At 37.2% G+C, this 16,911-nt stretch overlaps 2 protein-coding genes across 4 annotated transcripts in view; both read left to right on the forward strand.

The window, feature by feature from the left end:
- tfpia (tissue factor pathway inhibitor a) overlaps positions 1–16,911 on the forward strand; it is a 140,720-nt gene that overhangs the window by 119,178 nt on the left and 4,631 nt on the right. The window lies entirely within an intron of this gene.
- On the forward strand, positions 3,683–8,417 carry LOC113636487 (tropomyosin-like). 2 transcript variants are annotated; one of them, XM_047814732.1, is made up of 5 exons: positions 3,683–4,388; positions 5,389–5,559; positions 5,996–6,055; positions 7,729–7,800; positions 7,969–8,417. In XM_047814732.1, exons 1-5 carry the CDS (start codon positions 3,729–3,731, stop codon positions 8,194–8,196), a joined length of 1,191 nt encoding a protein of 396 aa, XP_047670688.1. In that variant the 5' UTR covers positions 3,683–3,728; the 3' UTR covers positions 8,197–8,417. The 2 variants fall into 2 exon arrangements, with proteins under 2 accessions (XP_047670688.1, XP_026992434.2); XM_027136633.2 differs by having other exon boundaries at positions 3,686–4,394; positions 7,969–8,386.

Here is a 16,911-nt window from a genome sequence, read left to right on the forward strand (position 1 = left end):
ATTAACATGTGATGTTCAACAGAGACCGAGATTTATTTTGTAACAGATTCTGAGTTCAGCAACTTCCAACAAATTAGCATCAGATTCATTGAACACATCAAATATTTCAATCCCAACATATTTAATGTGTTTCAGTGTGCAGCTTTCTTTTAAAGTGAGATGTGACAATTCCAGCTGACTTCTTTTACACTTTTTCAGTGAGTACAGTGTGTGAACTGGATGGAGAGATGCTTATGTTATGTCTGTACTAAACAGATACAAAAAAATATTAAAAATACATTGTACCTGTAACTGAGAGCAAACAGCACTTTCTTCTTCTTCTTCTTCTTCTTCTTCTTCTTCTTCTTCTTCTTCTTTCTTTAAAAAAAAAAAAAAAAAAAGCCCATAATCGAGTTACCTGTTAAGTAGCTTTTTAGGAGCAAACAACAAGTTTGACATGTTCCTAAAGATCTTTATAAATTTAACTCAGTTAGAATTAGTAATAAAGTTGTACTTGATTTTAACCCAGATAGAGATACTAATAAAGTTTTGTGTGAATATGTTCTAGAAGAATCTTTTTAAAGAACTTTACAAAACAAGAACAACACAATTCAAAACAATTAAATTTAAAAAAAAAAACTTAGTCAGGGAGAATAAAAGAAACTAGCAAATAAGAACAGAAAAGCACACACATGGGTGATCGAGACTACCACAGAGATCCGGGTTCGAGCCCCACTTCAGGCGGCATCTCCTGTTACAGTGGTCAAAGAAACCAAAACATTGTATTTGAAAGAAAAGCAAATCTCAGGGAAGAAACTTTGGAAGAAAACAAGAATATCTGTCCAAAATGTATTTTAAAAGTCCAAATCAAATGCACAATTGTTACATTAGCAGAGTTACAGAAACAGCAGCTGGTGTTAATGTCCTTTTTAAATCTCAATGAAATAAAGCATTTGACAGGAGAATATTTATACAGCAATTTAAATGATATTTCACTCAGTTTGTTAATCAAAATACATTTAGAATTCCAGATTTTTTTCCACAGTATATTATTGACAAATCCATCCCAGTATGACATCACATGAAAAATTCATCATTTATAATTACAATTACAGACAGCTAAATAAAAATATAGAGCAGTTAAGTTTGTGTGCCCTGTATTTTATCCTGGGGAAGTGAGAACCTGGACATCTCCATGGAAGGAGTGACGGTGTAAGTGACGATGTGAAGGAAAGACAGAACCGAACATAATCACTTGAACAGAGGGCTGCATAGGATTGAAACGTGTGGGACTCAAATGGAATAAAGGCAAGTTTCTGTTGCTGACTTTCCACTAAAGTCAGAGGTGAATCGTGTGTGTGGGGAGTGAGCTATTAATTGACGCGTGTCAATTAAGGCAAATGTTCTTTATATGCGGTTACATGTCTTTTATTGGAACAAGCATATCATACAGTCACCATAGTTCCATTGTTCATTCCTCCACAGTTCATAGTCCACGCCAATCCTGAACATATCACATGTGTAGCTAAACAACTAACACATTTCCAAAACAATGAAAGTATAGGCTCGAACACAATACATCTCACATATCCTTGTAAAGATCCAATTCGCGCTCATATTTCACGGTCAAAAAACTGTGAGCTTCCCCCGTACACACAAAAAACACTACCTCTATCCCAGGTGCACTCAATATATTCATTAAGAGAGATTGCCCCCTACTGGTTTAACATGGTATTTTCCTACAGTTTCTATTCAGAAAATAGAAATCCTACTCTATTCTATTTCTATTCTATCAAAGTTAAGTTTCCTGGGACACATAGTGGATAGGTAGACTGTGAAAATGGTCCGATCCGGTTCTAGACGGCTGAAGGATTCAGAAACGAGGTACACCCAAATAGAGAAGGATTTTCAGTTTATGGGTGTGTAAAAGTTTCAAAAGTATCTATTAGGCAATGGCCCTTTCAAACTGATTACTGATCACAAGCCATTAATACTCAATCAATCGATAATAATCAACAGAACACTTGGAGACTGTACCAGGATTCAGTCTTGTTAAAGCTGGATAATGAATGTAACAAAAATGCCCTCCTACAGTGCTGGAAGAGATCATAACTCTGAGGTTATAAAAGGATTTTAATGAAAAGGAGGGATAGAAAAGGAGAAATCAAAGTTGTTTCAATCAATTTTCAGTTGCTGCACTGAATGAGTTTTGGAAATGACTTTAAAGACAGTGGCAAGTCCAGATCAATCAACATTATAAGCTCAGCCTTGTATAGACTCTGATTTACCAGCAGAGACTGTTGTAATGAAATCTATCATCACTAAATGATAACATACTGTCATTGTATCTGTAATGTTAGTGTTTTTATCATGTTAAATGTGTTATGTAACTTGGCTATAATACAAAAGAATAATTAACATTTGATGTGAAGCAGTAAGAAATTGTGGCATGGTTCAACAATAACAGAGTAATGCTATGCTTAATGCAAACAGAAACACGTTTTGATAAGTAAGCTTTAGAGTTACAAACAGATCAAGTATTGTGCTGTAAGGTTACTAGAAAAAAGTAACACGAATGTCATTATGTTCATAAAGCAATCAGAAATATAGCCTGATGTATTTGACTTAAAGGAGGCGGTGTGAGGGTATTGTGTATTATACAATCTAGCCGCTAGGGGGAACCAGAGTAATTCATGTATTAAATATTATTTTAGATTTTAGGTATATACATTTTATTAAATCTGTCAATAGCACTAACTGGTTTGAAGCCACAAAATGCAATAAGATATTTTCTCTGCTTTTTAACAGCTTTATCAATCACTGCAATAAATTCATACGATAAATGTTTCATACAGTACCATGAGTAAAACAGTGCATGACTGTAGACTCTAGTTTACACTGTAGAGAGATTTCTGCTAGTGATAACCAGAGGTGGGAAGTAACGGAGTAAAAATACTTCGTTACTGTACTTAAGTACATTTTTCTGGTATCAGTACTTTATTCCACTATTTATTTTATTACTTTTTACTTCTTACATTTCCAAAACGGACTCGTTACTTTTAGTATTATTCCTTCTCATTGAGCTGTTTCCAGCCTATCATCCTATCATTGTGCGGCTTTTTCCCCATGTGACTGGTGTACTGTATTATTTACTGGCTATCAGACATAGACTAAGGATAGCGGAGCTAACAATGAGCAGCGCCTACAAAAGGAATGGCTAATGTTCATTCAGAGGGAGTCACCGATGTTAAAGTAACTAACAACGAGGACATTCCTGAACACACATGGCCATATATGAGGGAGATGTTTGTAATAATCGGCGTCAAAAAGGATTCCTGGCGAATGCGTTGGGAATTGCGATTTTTTTTTACTTTGCTTTTACACGCGTGTGTTGTAGTCTTTCAAAAGTGCGTCTTCAGCTGTCTGCTTTATTTGAACGGAGAAGCACAGGTACGCGCAGCGTGCACGCGCAGTCAGAGCTGGAGGCGTTTATCTATAACGTTAATCGGCGGAAAGACGCAAAGACGGCAACCAAAAGCAGTGAAATGTCACTATTCTTATTACCAGAGTTGTCATATAATATATAATATAGAACTCTTCTTGTTTTAAATTCTCACTGAGGGCTAAAACCCCTAAAGATGAAATCCTAGAACCGCCCCTGGGGTCAACCTAAAAAACACGAAGTGCTTAATTTAATTATCTAATTATTTAATTTAACTTAATTTAATGGTCAACTAAAAAAACATGAGATGATGAAAGATGAGAAAAATAAAAGACAATATCAGTTGAAGGACAATAGTTTTGAACACATTAGTGAGAAATTAAAAGAGGAGGAGAGTGAGGAGATCAACAGAAAGAAGAATACTACAGAGGAGCAAGAAACCCCAGTGTTGAGAAGTAAAGCTAAAAAGAAAAAGACAAGCTTTGAAGTCAAAGATGAACTGGAACAGAATGCTTGCTGGGAAACTGAGGCAAATGAAGAGATAAAACATAAAGAAAAAGAAAGCGATAAAACAATTGTATTTGCTACTGACATTCTTCCTAAAGGGGAAACGGAGCTGAAAATAACTCCAGAGTTTAAAGAAAATACAAGGCATCTGTTAGGGGAACTTGGTGATGCACAAATGAAGACAAATCTGGAGAAAAACATACCTGAAGAGAAGATTCACTGCCAGGTTCAAGAAAACTTTACAATCGTAAATGCACAGACAAAACAGGACTTTCAAATGAAGGAATCACAGAGACAGACTGAAACAACACAGGACACACAATTACAAGCAGAGGTTTATGATTTAAAGAAGGAAGCAGATGAGCTCAGTAAAGACCGAGATCGTATAAGAACAGCACTGGAAAAAAATGAAGCAATGCTAATTCATTATCAAGAAAAAGCACATCAGCTGGAGAAAAAGGTGCAGGTGAGAACTTAAAATTTATCGATACATGATGTCAAAGAAGAGACAGTGTTTGCTAGTTGAACTTCCCTTTCCAAGTTAATTCCCTCATTGCTTTTTGAATACATTTTGAAGTGTGGCTGTGGAGCTTTACCCATTATTTATCCATAAGAGCTTGAGTGATGTCAGGCGAGAAGTCTGTGGTTTGTTCCTGTTCTTTGTGGTTAAGGCTCTGGAATTATCTTCCTCTCTAATCTTAGCAAACCATGTTTTCATGAAGCCTGCTTTGTACACAGAGGTATTGTCATGCTGGATCATTTTTGTAGGGAAGCTAACAAGGCATTCAAAGACATGTTAGACAATTATGCTTTCAATTTTTTTGGGGGGGGACTTCTGGTGTGATGGTAAGATATACAGTACATCCTAATGTATAGAATATACTTTCCAACATTTTTTACCCAGGTTGTTGGGCTGTCTTGGCAATTCTTAAGAATGGTAGTATTGATCAGGGCAGTAACAAGGATAATTTCCCTACGATTGCTTGAAGCACAAGCAATATAATCAGAGATGTGTCATTGAGATGTGAACATCTTGTAGTGCTAGAGAAGCACAGAGGGTCTGTGGAGGCCTTGATACATTAAGGTCAAAAGATTATTAATGGCAGTCCATCTGGCCTTTTTAATGTTTAGGGTAGCATAATATTGAGCATCTCTCTGCATTGCATGAAATTTCCTTAAGTGGACCCATGGATACTAATAGTAACTCATTCACCAGAACCAAGATGTAGTAACCCAGATCTAGGATGGGTTTGACAAAGTGCAGGTGGATCTCATCACCTATTCAAGAACAAACTATTTGTCACAGTGTACATTACTGTGCTTTCTGTTGCTGATCAGTTACCCTGCATCTTTGCTGTTGAGCCCCCGTTGCTCACAGTCCTATGTGTGCAAATGTTTCTGACTCAAATGTGTAGCTTTCTATAGACACTGTGTCATATTTTCTATGTTTATTTTGTAAGGTAATGAGGAGCTCTGAAGAGGAATCACAGGAGCGTGTGTGTACCATGCAAAGAGCTGTGGCTGAGCTGGAACTGAAGCTAATGAAATTACAACAAAGAAATGAACGTCTGGAACATCGCATTGAGAAATTGAGATTAGACAAAACGAACCTACGAGACACGTTAAAACAGGTCAGGTCCACTAACAAGACCTCAATACATCTTTTCAAAACTGCAAAACATTTGTATGAATTTAAATTCTGTCTGAAATCCCGTTTGCTTGTTTTTTTTTTCCTTCATAGATATGGTAATGTCAAGTCTTTACATATGATAACCTTTGTATACTCCTGTCACAAGTGGTCGTCTATCACAAGCTGCCTCTGGATCTAATATATTAGTGACATGTTTTCAGAAGGACATGCCAGACCTATTTTATTAATGGACAAAATCTGAATTCTTTAGGTCCAGAACAGACTCTAATCTCTAGGTCCATTTGATTATTTAATAGTCACTTTTTTCTGTCTTTTGCTTTCGGGCATGCTTATTTTCAGGAGAAAGATCCAGATTCTGTATCAAATTTCACTATTGCATCAAATAATTCTGTAAATTGTTTTGTCTTTTACAACAGGTTGAGCTGGAAAGGGAGAAATTGAGATGTCAGCTGTCACAGTCAAATGCAGAAATGCAGGTATGGATAAAAGGGTAGGATAAATAGAAAGGAATATCCGGAATGTCAATATCCAGGTTCTAATTCTATAAAGGAAGCAAATGTTTAATGCTAAAATAGTTTACAATGTTAGAATTGCCTTAGTTTACTCACAAGTTTCTTTACATGTTCATTGGGTAAAATTTGGTCTCTAGCATTTTCGTGGTCAAAAATATTTGTTACTTTACCAACCCAAATATCAGTACACAAGTACACAAAGCCATGCCTTGCTGAAACTATAGCAAGTTTATGCACTTTAGCATAAGAGCTAAAAGTGGAGTTTCCTGGGAACCATCCTCATCTAGGATCTCAAGAAGGTGCTGCATGTAAACTCTTTAATTAAAAAAGTGCCCCAGTGGTTGCACTTCCTGTGGCAGCTAAAGTAGTTCAACCTACCAAAGATATTGATGGTGCACTTCTACACCTCCAATTACTGAGTCCATACAGTACATTACCACTTGGTAAGCTGCTGAATCTACCAGGGGCAAAAGCTATTGGCTTTCGTAACCATCCACATGTCACAGATAGTTTGGCCTTATGGAGTTATAATGTCGAACAAATCTATGACGTTTCCTCAGCACTGTCCCTTATGGATTAAGTCCTTGCAGCAACCACGAAGCATTCCTTACATCGTTTAATCTTGGATTGGGATTGGAATTGGGATCAGGTGTGTTTTTAGAGATCCTAAACTAATCTTTATGCCATGATATGCTATCAGCATATTAACAATCACTGCAAATTGTTAGTTTTTTAGATTTAATGTGAACACAGAACTCCACACATACACAAGAAATAAAATTATACACAAATTCCTACAGCCTGTATAGTTTGAGTGAGAGATGCATCATCCAATCAGCAGCAAGGCTTCCAATCACAAACTATACCTACCTTTTCTGGTTTGTCTGAAATGTCATTGTGTTTTTCCGATTTGTTATTTTGTTTTCTGTTTTCTGAATTGTCGTTCTGTGTTCTAATTTATTTTTTCTCTGGATTTGTTGTTGTGGATGTATTATGTTGTTCTGCACTTCTCGGCCACTGTATTATTCTCATATTTTTCATAGTTTATATTTATGCTCCCTTGCTTCATATTACTATACACCAATGCACCAATACAAACTCCTTGTAAAGGATCCCTGTAAAATCCACAGTACTTGGAAACAAATATGACTCTGATTCTAAAATATAACGGCTTTAATCACCTTTTTCTACATAGAAAGTTGTTCTATGTTATAACTTAACAAGTTATAACGTTCTTGTTACGCTTACAAGACTATGATATGTCTTAAAAGGAAACTATGGTGGTAACTTAGACGATACGCAAGAACTATTTATGCTGTAGTACTTTTTCATCAAGACTTCTTTTTGTTCACACAAGTAACTTAGGTCTACCTTCTATAATCTAGCACATCAGTGACTGGTTTATTTAAACTGAATATAGATAATATGTGAATGTGATATGGGACAAAAAATGATTTAAAGCTCTATTGAAGCAAGAAATAACAATCAAGAAATATCACATTTACTACACACCTGGTACATTTTAGACATTCATTCTATAAACGATACTTGTCAATATGTCAATATGCCTGCTAAACATATGTTTTAATATCCGAGAGAAGAAAAACAAAAAAAAATGTGTTTCTGTATTCTTTAAGGATCTCAGCAATTCTTCTGGAGCTGATGAGTTGAAGTGTCTGAGAGCACGGGCAAGTGAACTGACTGCTGAGGTTAGAGAAAATAATACCTTATTCATATCGGAGACTAATTCATTTGTAGCTTTGTGCTAAAATGCATTATAGGTTACCATACTTGTTTTTATTTAATTATTTTTGTTTGAGTTATTACATTTAAAACACTAAAGTGTTTGTCTGCTTACATTTTCTGTAAATGCACAGGTTCACCAGTTACGTCTGCTGCTGGCTTCAGATCATCAGGAACGGGCAGACTTTATTGACCAGTCCTTAAGGAATAGTAATTCGTTGCAGACCCTGAGGCAGGACCTGAATGACTCTCTTACACTGGTGTCTAAGCAGCTTGCCCCTACCGTTTTGGAGTGTGAAACACAAAGACTGGACAGGAGCATAAGAGGAGAGCAGCTCAGGATTTTGCTCAGTCACAGCTAATAATAATGAGATTTCCTAATTTGCACATTTAATAAAGTCCTTTTTAGATAGATACAGTGCCTTACATAAACCTTAAAGCTTTCCACATTTTGAGTGTTACTACCTACGACTGAAATCAGCTTAATGATATGAATAAAAAAAAACTAATAATATTTTTGAAGCAAATCAATGTAGTTTGCTAAAATTATTAACATTATACATAATAGACTATTATGCTTTTATTATTATTATTATTATTATTATTATTATTATTATTATTATTATTAAGCTTTAATGGCATAAATGTTCACTTCTTGTTGCTGTGAAACCACTACATTATGTTTAGTGGAACCATTTGCCATCAGAAGTCGGATTTGACCTGTGTGCAAAGGAAATGTCGCAATTACATACTGTGCAACTTGGTACAAATGGTGCATGACAAAAGACAGTGCATACAGACAATATGATACACTACAAGACAGATACATAAAATAGTACCAACCAGTGTTTTTGTAAACATATGCATCTTTTTTTTGTGTATGTTTGTGCATATGTACACAATACATTTGCATATGTACACAATACCGCAGTCAGTGGCATCATTTAATTGTAATGTGCAAAAACAGCATATGAGCAGCGTTTATACGAGTGGTATTGTAAACATGAAGGGGTTTGAGTGTCTGTGTGTGTGTGTGTGTGTGTGTGTGTGTGTGTGTGTGTGTGTGTGTGTGTGTGTGTGTGTGTGTGTGTGTCAATTCAGTTCTGGGTGTTGAGGCTTAGGGAAAGAAGCTGTTACACAGTCTGGATGTGAGAGCCCAAATGCTTCAGTGCCTTTTTCCAGATGTCAGAAGGATAAAGAGTGTATGTGAGGGATGTATGGGGTCATCCACAATGCTGTTGGCTTTGTTTGACTTTTATATGGAGTTTAATTTCTGTGATGACCATGCATGTTCTACCTAATGCTTTAAAGTTTAATTTTAAAGTTTAAAATTATATTTAATCAGAGATTCCGTTCAAATATAATACAGTACAGGATGTATGCCAATATCTGGGTCCACCCTCTGAAGTGGCTGCCCAGTCTGTGCAAGCAAGTAGTCCACTCTGATAAGTTCCTCTATTGAAAACAAATTCAGATTACTAAACTAATTATGGTGGACTTTAAATGTGTTCATTCCACAATGAGTCTGAACTGTTGGGGAGTTTCTAACACTTTCAGACTGTTTGAACAATAGACAAATGTCAAAAAAAAAAAAGAGAGATCTACATGAGGTTTCTTAGAAGATTTAGGGACATAAACTAAAGATAGCGAGGAGTTAATAATATTAAGAAGACGCTCACCAGCTTTATGTAACACTTCTTTTAGTAATTTAGTTGGAATGGGGTCTAGTGAACAAGTTGTTGGTTTAGCTGTAGTAATAAGCTTATCTAACTCTTCCTGTCCTGTACTTGTAAAGCACTGTAGATGTGAGTGTAGCACTTTAGGTGACAGTCACAAGCTGCTCTCACATGTTGAACATCAACTATTTTGTTCCTGATGCTTTTAATTTTATCAGTGAAGAATCTCATAAAATCCTCACTACTGAACTGTGATGGAATAGTGTGTTCACATTTCTGTTTTTTTGTTAATCTAGCCACTGTACTAAATAAAAACCTGGGATTGTTCTGGTTATTTTCTATGAGCTCAGGTGCTCAGCCCTAGCAGCTTATAGAGCCTGTCTATAGCTGAACATACTGTCCTTATACGCAATACCAAAAACCTCTAATTTAGTTTTTATACACTTTCGCTTGAGGTTACGAGTTTGTCTCTCAAGGATGTGAGTATGACTATTATACCACGGTGCAGGTGTTTTGTCTCTAACTTTCTTTAATCGAATGGGGGCAACAGTGATGAAGGTGGACATTTCAATGACCTGTTTCTCAGAAATATTTATTTTTTCTACATGAAATTACAAGGGCAGTTTCTTCTGCCAGCATCAACTATACAAAATATTGTTGAAGAGATGCAGAGCATACACAAACTGGGACAGACATACTGTACTGTATACTTTGAATAAATTGAGTGCGTTTCTGAAAAGTGATTTCAAGTTAACAGATGAGCACATTGGTAGAATATGTGATGTCATGAAGGAATCTGACCTGTTCAGCAGTAGTGAAGGACTAATGAGAACCAATTTTTCAAGAACAGAGGCTTTTAAAAAAAATGTTCAGATACACAGAACCTGTAAAGTTGTACTTAGGAATAGATGAACCAAGGTCACAGAGGTTTGCCTACTATGTTCCATTGAATGACACTTTGAGATGTTTATTGGAGTCTGACTTATGGCAGAATTGTGCTGCACAGGATATATGCTTACCGTGCACAGATGTGCTTCCTGATGTCAGTGATGGTCAGGTATACAAAAACAATGAGTTCTTTTCTTAAAACCCATCATGTCTCAAAATAATTCTATATCAAGATTCTTTTGAGGTGATGAACCCATTAGCTTCAGCAAAAAGCAAGCACAAAGTACTAGCAGTATATCTGTCTCTGGCTAATTCACCACCTCATATAAGATCAAGTACAGACCACAGGTCACTTGTAATGCTGTGTCGAGGAAAAGACTTCAAACACTTTGGACATGACAAAGTTTTCTCAATGCTAATTGCAGACTTAAAAGGACTGGAATACAATGGAACAACTGTGGAAGAGGAAAACGTTAAAGGGACTGTTTTGTGCATTGCAGGGGACAATTTGGGGTCTCAGTATTGGTGTGTTTCTGAATATTTCTGCAGGAATTGTCGCATATCACGAAGGGATTTTCAAACAGATCCAAATGTATGTGGGCCTCAGCGCGCTCCTGAGAAACTACAATTCTGCAGTAGACCTTTTACAGTCTAAGGGACAACAAAACATTGAAGGTATCACATCTGAGTCAATTTTTAATTAATTGAATTACTTCAATGTTTGCAATCCTGGCCTGCCACCTTGTTTAGGCCATGATATTTTTGAGTGTTTTCTTTCCTATGATTTAGCCCTTTTCCTGAAGCACTTCATCAAGAAGAAAAAGTGGTTCACCTATTCAATTCTAAATAGCATTAAGCAATTTAAATACAGTGCATCTGATGCACTGAGTAAGCCATGTGCAGTGAGCTCCAATGGAGTAAAGCTTTCTGGTCAGGCTATATACAGTAGAACTCGAATTTTTAAGACTTCTTCCTGTGATCATGTTTGACAAGGTTGCATACCTTGATGTTCTTATCCAAGAATAACTTGCTTGTAGATTCTCTCTCTTTCCAGGACATAGACTAAAGCCTAAGCATCACTACTTGCGACACTACCCTGCACTGATTTTAAAGTTTGGTTCATTGATCAGGTTGTGGACGATGTGCTTTGAGAGTAAGCACAGTTACTTTAAAAGATGTGCGAGGGGGGCGCTGTTGAGCAGCCAATGGAGTAAGACGTGTGATTTGAGACTCCTGCAGAGTTTATGGTAATTGTTATTTTATATCGCAATTTGGATTACCTTTTTGATATATTCACCCCTGGGATATTGTGTTAAAGCCTTTTTTTACCACTTGGACATAATATCATGGCTGGTAAAACAGCAAAAACTCGTGCCACCACGACCCAACAACTGAGGCCTGCTACACAGGTAGCGACCCCGGACCCTGGGGCTCTGTCTTCACCCCACAGCTCCACCTCTCCCAGGGAAGTCGCCCAGGTAATTGATGCGGAGTCCCTGAAGCGAGAACTGCTAATCTCTTTAAAGCAAGACATTGCTGAGATTTTTAAGACCGAACTTCGTGCGGCACTGGGTGATGATTTGTCCACAATTAGAGCTGACCTACAGTCAGTAAAAATACAGTTGGTGAACGATAAGGCCGCTTCAGACGCAGAGTTGGCCGCACTCAGAGGTACAGTGGGAGAAATGGGGGATTCTCTCTCCGTCTGTACTGATGATGTAGCAGAGCTTAAAAACAAACTCGCACATTTAACCGCGGAGTTTGTTTCACTGCAAAATAAGTGTGAGGACCTCGGATCTCGGTCGCGACGAAATAATATTAGGATAGTCGGGATTCCTGAGGATACCGTCATTAACCATACAGTTGTCTCTACCCTACTTAAGGAAACTTTTAAACTTGATGAAACACCGCTGATAGGCCGAGCACATAGAACCTCTCAGCCGAAGCCCAAACAAGGTGAGCGACCACCGCACTGTTATTGCCAGGTTTCACTATTATAGCGACTGTGAGAATGTTCTACGGCGTGCCAGAGAGAGACGACAAGAGGCTGTGGGTGAAATAAAGATGTCCGTTTTCCCCGACCACACGGCCAAGGTGGCCCGGGATCGAGCTGCATTTAATGAGGTCAGGAGGCAATTGCGCGGCCTGGAAGGGGTTCGTTATGGTCTTTTCTTTCCGGCTCGTTTGCGGATTACATATAAAGGCGTGGAAAAAGACTTTGTCTCTGCAGAAGAGGCCAAGAAGTATATAAAAACGATGAACATTGGGTAGCGTTTCAGTTTGCAGTAATACGGCAATATCGGTGTGTGTTTACTTCCTGTTTATATTATGGGGTTTACATTAATAATATTGCCTAATGTTCAGTATTAAGACTCTGCGGGAGTTATCTATCTCTCTACTGCAGCTTAGTCTCAGGCTATTCTCCGAGTTGATGTCACAATCAAGTGCCATCAATGTTTTTTTCTCTTGTTCTTGTATAGTTGTCTTTTTTTTCTTCTTTTTTTTCTCTCTTTTTCCCTTTTTTTACTTTTTCTTTCTTTCTTTCTTTCTTTCTTTCTTTCTTTCTTTCTTTCTTTCTTTCTTTCTTTTTTTCGGGGTGTGTATATGTTCATGGGTGTGTGTGTGTGTGTGTGTGTGTGGGGGGGGGGGGTCCTGGCCATTTGGTTCTATTCATGTGCACTTAAATGAGTACTGTTAAGTCGAATTCCGGTAATCCTGGTGTAGGCCCATCTGTTCGTTTCACTAGCTGGAATATACGTGGCATGAGTAGCCCATCTAAACGTGGTAAAATTTTTAGCCATTTGAAACGGCTTAATTCCGACATAGTGTTTTTGCAAGAAACTCATCTCAAATCTAAAGATCATTATAGGCTGCAGGTTTCTTGGATAGGGCATGTCTTTCATTCTAACTTTAACTCTAAATCAAGAGGAGTTGCTATTTTGATCAATAAAAATATTCAGTTTCTACCTACTGATGTTATTGCTGATAAAAATGGCAGATATCTTATGGTTGTAGGCATGTTAATGCAAACAAAGGCGCTGCTGGTAAATATCTATGCACCTAACTTTGATGATGTTGAATTCGCCAACAGATTACTTAGTAGCACAACCTCATTTAAATTCTCATTTATTGATTTTTGGAGGTGATTTGAATTGTGTACTTGACCCAGTGCTAGATAGATCTAGTTCACGACCAATATCTCAGTCAGCTATGTCAAAATCCTTTTCTGACTTTATGAATCAGAATGGGTTGGTTGACCCTTGGAGAGTTCGTAACCCTTTAACTAAAAAAATTCTCCTTTTTCTCTCAGGTTCACCAGTCATACTCAAGAATAGATTATTTCTTCGTAGATAACAGCTTGAATTCATCTGTTACTGCCATTGATTATTCAAGTATTTTAATATCAGATCACGCACCACTATTTCTGGATATTCAGCTGTCCACACAGAGATCTACTCCCCCCCTTTGGAGATTTAATTCTCTATTGTTGGCAGATAACAAATTTTGTGAATTTCTGTCCACTTCTATTGATGAGTTTCTCCTTTTCAATCAGAACGAACTTACATCATCGTCTTTACTTTGGGAGTCACTGAAGGCTTTCCTTAGGGGGCAGATTATTTCATACTCTTCACATTATAATAAAAAACATAAGACCAAGCTTACAGAACTCACTTCTGCCATTGGTATCCTTGACCAAGAATGCGCATCCAATCCCTCTCCAGAACTGTTTAAGAAACGTCTTAACCTTAAGACAGAATTTGATTTGATCTCCACTAAGGAAGTAGAGCTATTGTTATTACAGACACGCGGCACTTACTATGAACATGGGGATAAAGCGAATCGACTATTGGCTCACCAATTGAAACGTCAATCTGCCTCACGTTTGATACCTAAAATTAATAATAATGTTAATGTAATTGTTACAGACCCTGTAGAAATTAATGCCACGTTCAAATCATTTTATACCTCTTTGTATAAATCCGAATTTCCGGATGATATTGATATTATGAATCAGTTTTTGGACAATCTTGAAAACCCTACCATTGATTCTGACCATGTACAAGAACTAGATGCCCCACTCTCCCTTGAAGAAATAAAATTCTCAATTAAAGCGATGCAGTCCAATAAAGCCCCGGGACCTGATGGGTATCCTATTGAGTTCTTTAAAAAATTTGTTAATAAATTAGCACCTCTACTTTTGTCAGTGTTTAATGAATCCTTGGAAAATGGTTTGCTCCCAACTACTATGACCCAAGCTTCGATAGCTCTTCTTTTGAAGAGTGACAAAGATCCAACTTTGTGTGGTTCCTATAGGCCTCTATCTTTGTTAAATGTTGATGTTAAAGTTCTGGCAAAAACTATAGCTCTGCGCTTAGAGAGAGTGTTGCCCAGCATTATTTCTGAGGAGCAAAACGGTTTTATTAAGGGACGTCATTTATTTTTTAATACTCGCACTCTTTTAAATATTATTCATACTGTACATTCCGAAACGGTACCTGAGATTGTGATTTCAATGGATGCCGAAAAAGCATTTGATAGGGTAGAGTGGGAGTATTTATTCGCTGTATTAAAAAAATTTGGTTTTGGTAATAAGTTTATTGGTTGGGTGAAATTACTTTATACATCACCTCAAGCCAGCATTCAAACAAACAATGTGCGTTCAGAGTATTTCCCATTAAAACGTGGGACACGTCAGGGTTGCCCTCTCTCTCCATCTTTATTTGCCTTGGCCATTGAACCATTGGCCATTTCATTACGATCCTCTACTTTATTTAAAGGCGTCACTAGGAACGGCATCGAACACAGACTATCATTGTATGCAGATGATTTGTTGCTCTATGTATCAGACCCTGTGTCTGGTCTACCTGGTATCTTGTCCACTCTTGATACATTCAGCTCCTTTTCTGGATATAAATTAAATTTTTAGAAGAGTGAATGCTATCCAATTAACACAACTGCTTTGCAACTTAAGCATCTGGACATGCCCTTCAAAATCAGTCCCGCTGGATTTAGATATCTTGGTATTAATGTGACACGTACATTTTCAGGTCTTTTTTCTGCAAACTTTACTCCACTCGTAACTAAGATGAAGTCTGACCTTCAGAGATGGACTAGTCTGCCTTTGTCTCTGATTGGGAAGATTAATGCTATAAAAATGAATGTTCTGCCTAAATTTCTTTTTTTATTTCTAACAATCCCATTGTTCTTACCTAAACATTTCTTTGACTCATTAGATAAAACGATTAATGCTTTCATTTGGTCTAGCGGTGGTCTGGCACTACCAAATTTTCAGTTTTATTACTGGGCAGCACACATCCATAAGATACGGTGCTGGGTTGAGTCACCTCATTTAGCATGGTGTAAGTTAGAAGCCCAGTCATGTTCTTCCTCATCCTCTATACCTGCTCTTATATACTCTTCTCTTCCAATAAAAATTTCTTTGTATGTTAAAAGTTCTGTTGTGTTTAATACTCTAAAAATCTGGTATCAATTTAGGAAACGTTTCAAGTTTGTGACTGCTTCTCCTTTAGGTCCATTATGTAGCAATCATCTTTTCCCCCCTTCGTGTCTGGATTCTTTTTTCTTAGTGTGGTATAGTAAAGGTATACACTGTCTTCTTGACTTATATTCAGAGGGACTTTTTCACAGTTTTGCTAATTTGTCGTCATTGTATGGGCTACCTGCCAGCCACCTCTTTAGATATTTTCAAGTTAGGCATTTTGTTCAAAAATGTTTTCCTGGCTTTCCCTCAGCACCACCTCTCCAACACTGGGAAGGTTTGCTTACGTATAAATCACAAGGAAAAGGTGCTGTTTCTGAGATTTCTTGGGGACGGGTGGTGGGATAGTGTTGTGAATGGCTTTGGTAATGTTTCGTGTGCCCGTCTCGCACTTATCCAGTTTAAGGTCATTTATAGGGTGCATTTTTTTAATTATAGATTGTCTCAAATTTACCCAGATGTCGAGGACAAATGTGACAGATGCTCTAACGCACAATGCCACCTGAGTCACATGTTTTTCTTCTGTCCACAACTATATAATTATTGGTCGGGTTATTTCAGCACGATGTCCACTATTCTGGGAGTACATTTGCAGCCCTGCCCATTGATTGCTATATTTGGACTTCCAAATGAAGCATCTCAGTTAAACTACATCCAAAAAGAAGTTATTAGTTTTACATCATAAAGTCTACGATAAGAGGTAATACCTCCAAGTTTTTTCATAAATGGCAATCGTTTATTTCATATTTCATGGGCCTTCAGGTTTTGCCGGATTAGGTTTTTCTTCTTTTGTAAATTTTAAATGACTTGTATTCGATAGTTAAAAAGGGCCAGGACCTGGGGTAAGCGGGTGGGGGGTGGTTTGTTCTTTTCTTTTTCTTTTTTTTTACTTTCTTTCCATTATTGTTATTATTGTTGTTGTTGTAATACATTTACTTTACTCATTTTTTTTTCGATGAAAAACTAAAATGGGATTGTATTGTTATTTGACTTTGTTTACAATAAAAAGACTT

Source organism: Tachysurus fulvidraco, chromosome 6 (assembly GCF_022655615.1).
Source record: "Tachysurus fulvidraco isolate hzauxx_2018 chromosome 6, HZAU_PFXX_2.0, whole genome shotgun sequence".
Lineage (NCBI taxonomy): Eukaryota > Metazoa > Chordata > Actinopteri > Siluriformes > Bagridae > Tachysurus > Tachysurus fulvidraco.